The sequence below is a fragment of the Photinus pyralis genome, unplaced genomic scaffold (assembly GCF_008802855.1).
Source record: "Photinus pyralis isolate 1611_PpyrPB1 unplaced genomic scaffold, Ppyr1.3 Ppyr1.4_LG7, whole genome shotgun sequence".
NCBI classification, from domain to species: Eukaryota; Metazoa; Arthropoda; class Insecta; order Coleoptera; family Lampyridae; genus Photinus; species Photinus pyralis.
The window spans coordinates 40,704,402-40,712,075 of record NW_022170738.1 but is presented as its reverse complement, the minus strand read 5'-3'; the positions used below and the strand labels follow the sequence as shown (position 1 = coordinate 40,712,075).

The 7,674-nt window shown below is 34.0% G+C and overlaps 1 protein-coding gene across 1 annotated transcript; it reads left to right on the top strand.

Moving 5' to 3' along the window:
* Positions 1 to 6,210: 6,210 nt before the first annotated feature.
* LOC116176542 (leucine-rich repeat-containing G-protein coupled receptor 6-like) lies at positions 6,211 to 7,368 on the top strand. The gene has a single exon (XM_031495149.1). It carries the CDS (start codon positions 6,215 to 6,217, stop codon positions 7,277 to 7,279), a length of 1,065 nt encoding a protein of 354 aa, XP_031351009.1. The 5' UTR covers positions 6,211 to 6,214; the 3' UTR covers positions 7,280 to 7,368.
* Positions 7,369 to 7,674: the final 306 nt, after the last annotated feature.

Below are 7,674 nucleotides of genomic sequence, written 5' to 3'. Positions count from 1 at the left end.
AAAAGTTGGCACTGCGCATGCGCAAAATAAAATTTTGAAACTGGCGCTAGATTTTCCTTTATTCCAAGTGCCTATGATCAAATTTCGTTTAAATTCTTCCATAAATAAAAAAGTTGGCACTGCGCATGCGCAAAACCAAATTTTGAAATTGGCGTTTGATTTTCCTTTATCCCAAGTGCCTATGTATCCAATTTCGTTTAAATTCTTCCATAAATAAAAAAGTTGGCACTGCGCATGCGCAAAACCAAATTTTGAAATTGGCGTTTGATTTTCCTTTATTCCAAGTGCCTATGTATGAAATTTCATTCAAATACTTTTATAAGTAAAAAAGTTTGCAATTCGGTTTATAAATGGTGGAGATGCGAAAAGGGCACTGTGAATTTTGAATCGATTCGATTCAACTTTTGGCATTGCGTATTATATGGCTAAATCTATGCCCATATTGAATTTCATGCAATTCAGTTCATAACTAACGGAGATGTAAAAGCGATCGAACATTTCTAAACAAAGTTATCGTTCACACGGACAGATAGATGGACAGACAGACAAAGGAACAGACGGAGAGACCAACCGGCAGGCGACAGATAGCAATGCAAAATTATAAACGATCTCTAGGATCGTTAATAAACGGCAAAAGTGTAAAATTATGGAACATGTAAAAAACGGTTTTTTGTTTTTTTTTGCAATAACTTTTTTTGTAAGCTGTACAGAAAAAATTCCTTCCTTGGTACAAGACTCGACACCATAACGAACCAAATAGCGAAAAAAGTAGAACAATTAAATAGCTCTTAAGATAAAGAACTCGTAGCGTCGCAAAACGAGCGGACGGACGGACGGACAAAGTGGCCACAATAGCGCATTTTTTTTATTTTTGTGGAAATGCGCTAAAAATATCAAGTACAGAGAGTGCTGTAGGAGTGGTTTTGTTGAGCTAGGTATCTTGACACTCCCTTGTACATATATACTTCAATGCCTACTCTATATTAAAGAGAACATTTTTTCTCAAACTGTAAAACAGGATTTGCATAGTTATAACACAAGGAACAAAGAACACGTTTACATAACTTTTCATAGGCTCAATAAAATAAAGGATGGCGTATCATATTATGAGATGAAGTTTTGTAATGCATTACCCACGAAAACTAAAAACTTAGATTTACTATCATTCAAAGCTAGTGTAATGGAATATTTAAAACGTCGAGCATTCTACTCACTAAACGAATTTTTGAACAATAGTTTCAATGACTTACATTGTTAGCTCTGTTTGTGAAGATGTTGCGATTTTGTTGTCTAAAAGTATATTTATTTTGTCCTTTGCCATTTTACCTAATTGTCATTTTGTCTAAGAAAATAGGTTTTAAATTTATATTGTATTGGTAGATAATTTATGGTCAATTATGTCTGTGAAAAAATGACGTGTGAAAATACTTGTAAGTATAAATCACCAATAAAGCATACATAAATAAAATAATCGCGTTTACGCCATACAGATGGGTCTTGAGAAGCATTAAATAATTAGGGAATTTAGATTTACAGTATTTAAAAGTAAGATTTTTCATTCGGCACACATTTTAGCAGACAGAAGACGTGGTGGTAAGGTCAAAGGTATTGGCACGAAAGAAGTTTAATCGTAAACGTGGCGGAAACATTTCGAGGATAAACTGATGCCTTACCTCGTTTAAATTTTGTCCTGGGAAATTGAGTGTTCAGATTTAGGTGAGAAAGCATCTCCACCGACATGAGCTTTTGAATCGCGTAAGGTCCGCATTTTACACCACAAAATTGTTGGCAGTGAATAATTGGCGTAACAGCAATTGACATCTACTACCACATTTTTTGGATATCTCCGTCGTGTATAACCAAAAAAATAGCGCTTAGATCGATAGACTAGTTGTAACCATTTTTCAGAGATATTGAGAGGTCTGTTCAATTTTAAAGACTTAGAAAATCTAAAGATCTTTGAAGAATCAAACAATTTTTTTAAGGGAGGCTAATCGGTTATAGCGTTATACGCATATCGATGATCAAGTTACGTTACTGCAAATGCAATATAGTATATATCTCGGTAAATATCGACTGTATACAAAATTTTTCTATATGATGAAAGTTGTTTTTAACATTTTATTCCCATTTATAATTTCGCATTCAGTTGTTTTTATTTCAGAAAATGAGTATCGAAAGCAATTGCATTTTTTAAATAGGAATGCACCCTTTAATTAGCCTCATGTGACAGATTTGTTTTTCTCTTTATTATTGCAATAAAATTATTTTATTGCTAATATCATTTGGTCTTCTAGGTTTAATAAGAAATGTACAGGTTTATTTGCTTTATATTGACGCAAGATTAATATTATTGATGTAATTTTATTATAATACATTGTTTTTAAAGCCATTAAAAAAATTCAATTGTTTTTCGTTACTCGTTAAAATCTCAATAATCAGCAGTTACCTATCAAAATCGGTTGGTTAATGCATTTTGTTTGTTTTTACAAAATTATGTAGCTACTACACCGCAAGTGAGAATTTTTTTGAAATCGAAAGTAATATCGGAAATTTCAGTATGCGATCGAATAAATCGTAAGGTCACACATAAAATTTGTCGTACCTATCTCGCCAAATAAAACGAATCGAACACACTGTATAGATTATAGTGATTCTTCTTCGAGATAATTTATTGGTCGGTGTGGGTTCACGTGAAAAACTAACCTAGAATTTCTCTTAGAAATCACCATCACTTCTTTCAAGACACTGGTTTGGTTTTGTCTTTAGAAATATACATTCAGCCACTTTTAACCTATATCTATTACAAAGTATAGTTGTAAGGTACTAAAGGATGTCCAATAATATCCTTCGAGGGAGTTTTAATTTCTTGTTGCGCTCTTCCGACCAATAAGTTACATAGGACCAACCGTCCACAATTCCTTAATTTTTGAAGGGAATTTTAATAAACTTATTAGCTCCCGTTTACCTAAAATTTAAAAGAAAATCTCAAACTCATACCCTCCGACTTTTCCATCTTAACAATGCGCTTGTTTTCGAGATCTCGAAAGAAGAAGAATTGGAAAGGGCGAACGATCTACTATACCGGTAGCTTTAAATTTGCAATTTGATTTGTTTCGAAATTTCGTTGCGAAGTGAGAAATTGTGGGATTTCTAAGAGTAGGACACTATCATAAAAAATTAGCGGCATTAATTAGATTTCCAATTTAAAGATATTCTTGGTGGAAATTCAAAAAAGAAATTATCAACCGCGGTGCATTTTTGCGTAGTTTAATTGAATGGGATATTGCTCTCTTAATTAGTTTCGAAAGCTTTCCACATAATATTCGATATCTAATGTATATACCTTTTAAATCCAAAATGTATAGGGAATATCCTATGTACATTCATTATGGACATTATGTATGCATATTCTATATACATTCTAAATGTGATATGGATGTTTAGGAACACAAAGTATAAAACTTCCTAAATCTAAAATAAACCAGAAGTATCACGCACATTTTATGTATCATTTATGTATATTAAAAGTACACCTGATCATATACCTCCCCGCTATTATATATTCTATGTATATGATGTATATAGGTTTTGGACTGGATGGGAATTACCATAAGGGCAAGAATGGCAGGTATATAAGCTACCTAATTCATAATGGGTTATTAACTCACATTATTATAGTGAACACGATCAAGGTGACTCAAGAGTACAGTACTGAATAAAACAATACAAATTTGCTAAGCACATTTTCTAGCTCTACTGCTTTAAAGTTTGGAGTTGATGGTCCAAATTTTGAACTGTTTGAAAATATAGTTCCACAATCTAATTGATTTTTTTTTTATTATTGGCAACCGGATCTAGCAGTTAAAGTTAAGGTAGCCGTATGTATTTAAAAATAGACATGAATGAAATTAATTGAAACCTGATATAAGAAAATAGTACATTTTAGGAAAAACACGAGTTTGGTGGGAATCTAGAGGGGTATTGTGAGAGTTTGAGGAAAACCTAGAAAGAAATGGAGAGGAACTTGAAAACGGCTGATAAATGACATATGAGAGAACTCGAGGAGAACCTAAAGGGGAACTTGAGAGAAACAATAAATGTGAGGGAAAATAGAAAAAATCAGGGTTGAATTCTATCATGGGGGTCGTGTGTCCATTTGTAAGCTTATTTCCTTTTATTAACTGTATATTATATTGAACCAATTTATGAGACTCTTCAATCATTCTTCGGAGGTTATACTCAAAAACTATACACAAACCTTTTTAATTTGAAAAATTTTTTGGATATTCTCGTGTGATCTATATAATCGGTCTTTTTTTTGCTTTGGCAGTACCAATAAGCCAGCCTAGTTTATACGGTCTTCACAAAGACGTTTACCATACTACCAATACCGAATGTATCCTTTCAAAGCGCTTTAAAACCTTTTTTAAACGTAAAGTGTGTTTGCTGGGTTCTGCAGGGATACCTCTAAAATGCATTATCACTCTGTAATTGGGCGCAAGCCTATTGAGGGCCCTGAATAAGAGGGGCAATAAATAAATAATCACAACTTACATCGCGTCAACCCAGTGGCTGGGAACTTATGATAAATTGACGCGAACGGCTAGTAGCACATTTGAAAAGAGCAGAGGAACTTAAAAGACGATTAAGAAGACATTGAGCAAAGCTTGAGAGAAACATTAAGAGAATTAAAGAACTTGTGAGGTAGTTGAGAGAAGCTTTAGATAAACTTGAAGGCAGCATAAAAAGAAATTAAGAAAAACTGTAAAGGAATTCGATAGAAACTTAAGAGATACCTAAGGAGCAGAGAAATTGTGAATGAAGAACAAAGCTTGCGCAAAACTGTTTGAAAACGTGATAAACTGAGAAGGATTTTTTACGACCTTGAAGGCAAAAAACCTTAAGAAGGCTGGATGAACTTGATAGAAACTTGGAAAGGGATTGCTTGAGAGAAATATCAAGTGGTTCGATAAGCTTGACTTAATTAATAGTTTCAATAAAGTACACATAAGAAATATTATATAAATATATTAAAAGGGGCATCCAAATTTGAAATTATTATTGCATATAGGAACCAAGGTTGAGCTAATCCAACTTTTTACGAAAGGAAACTTATTTAGTGCAGTAAAGCACGTTTTCCATGCGGTTGTATAGTTTTATTTAACCAATATCGAATTCGCTTGCTTCCTAGTTTGCTAAACTATGCTGCAATCTTTACTTTATTATCATTACTATGATCAATATTATTACGCACATAGGAGACGTAGTCAAGGCCGTTAATAAAGGGAAAAGTGACATAAAAAGAAAATGGAAATATATTTTCAGGTTTTAGCGTATGAAATTTGTGAACAGATTAATAGGGAAAAAGGAAAGTATGGGAGAGTGTCAAATTGTCAGGTTGAATTTGCAAATTCGAAGATAACTACAGAAATATGAAATTTATCGAATGATTGATATTGTGTCTATAAGCTTGTTTTCATCTTGATTCCGTTATTTGTCTGCCAGAATTGCTAAACTTCAAATATTAACTTTGTACCAGATAGCGGGGTAGTGACATTATTCGATTACGGTCGCCGAAAACCGACGTACAGCCAATTCCGATCTTGATAGTCCCTTTTCGATTCGAAACTGTCCCTCAAGTTAGAAATTAAGAATCCAAGGAGAATAATTGAAGAGACTCGAAGATGAATTTAGGCGAACGATACATTTTAGTGAAACTGAAAAAGGAAAAATCTGCAAAGACTGTTTCAATAACCTCGTAAGAAACATTAAGATGAAACTGTATCTGTATCTAGATACAATGAAACAAATTTATGTAAAAATGCATCTAGATATAATGTATCTGTATTTAGGTACTGAAATGAAAGTATCCGTCACAACGCTGTGTATAGAAAAGTCACTCTACAGGGTGTCCTACATAGTAAATTGAGTGGGATGCATATACTTAGTTCAAGAAACAGATTAAGTGAAAGTGTTAAAGTTTTATCTGATGGTTAAGAAAGGAAGAAGACGTGCGAAAACTGGAAGAAAGTGAAGGGAAGCATAAGATATCCTGATAAGGTAGGGGAAAGGCAAGGAAACTAATTATGAACAATATTAATGTCTCAATTCAGCGTGCAATCGCGAGATATTGGATACTCTTTAACCTTTTGCATTGCTCCAATATGATAAAATCTATAATAAACTCACGTATCGTCAGAAGTGCTTCACCATGATCAAAACATGCATGATACTGTTGCTACTGAAAATATCGATGCAATGTACACTACCTAGCTTTAAAAACAACATAGTGAAGGTAGATGGTGAGAGTCGAACAATAAGTGGTTGTATCTCGCCTGACACCATTCGAGCTGAAGGTAAAATTTCCTACATACTAGCAGAAAATCAAGATATTCAAGATTTAAATTACGGCGCAGTTCAGGGAATTTCAAGCAGCTTTCGTATCGACTTTCTCAACACCAGCATCGAGATTATCAGACAAGGTGCCTTTTTGGATCTTCCCCAACTTATTCGAATAACTTTGTGGGACAACGAACTCTCCTGGATTAGTGAAAACGCATTTCAAGATTTACCGTTGTTAAATGAAGTGCACCTAGACCATAACAAGATCACCGATGTATTGCCACGTGCTTTTAGTAATCTTCCAAACTTAGATTCGGTGTCTTTTTTCGGAAATCAGCTCGAAAACTTTGACCAATCTTGGTTTTTTAACACGCCAGCTCTTCAAGCTTTAAAATTGGGACAGAATCGCCTGCGGAAGATTCCACGAGGTGCCTTTATCAATCTGCCATCTATTAAGGAACTGGGATTCGCTAGAAATGAATTAGAGTTTGTCGACAAAGATGCCTTTAAAGGATTAAGAAATTTGAAATTTTTGAATATGGCTGGTAACAAATTAAAAAGTTTTGACTTTAATTTCCACACCCCTTCGAAACTGATGAGTGTTGTTATTGAGAATAACAACATAACGTATATATCTGATGAAATTCTGGACGTGATACGACCCAAATTATCTAAATTTACCATAGCCGATAATCCTCTACAATGCGCATGCCTGGATAAAATAGTAAAATGGAGTGACGCCTTTGATATAACTCTTCCGCAGAGGGAATTGCAACAGTCCGGTTCCGTGTGTATATACCCAAAGACTAAACCAGACCAGTGTCTTGAAAGAGGTGATGACGATTTGCAAGATGAATTTTGGGTTAGTTTTGAACGTGAACGCACACCAATCCATGTTTTTGATTATCTCGATGAAGAAGGACTATATCTATAAAGTTATTATTTGTTAGTTTTAAAACTTGCCATTATTTTTTGCTTGTGCGGATAATAAAAAATACTCAAGGGCGTTTTTCACGTCTTCTACGTGCATTAGTTTTTTTAGCGCATTTCCACAAAAATAAAAAAAAAATGCGCTATTGTGGCCACTTTGTCCGTCCGTCCGTCCGTCCGCTCGTTTTGCGACGCTACTAGTTCTTTATCTTAAGAGTTATTGTTCTACTTTTACATGGAATAAAGGAAAATCAAACGCCAGTTTCAAAATTTGGTTTTGCGCATGCGCAGTGCCAACTTTTTTATTTATGGAAGAATTTAAACGAAATTTGATACATAGGCATTTGGGATAAAGGAAAATCAAACGCCAATTTCAAAATTTGGTTTTGCGCATGCGCA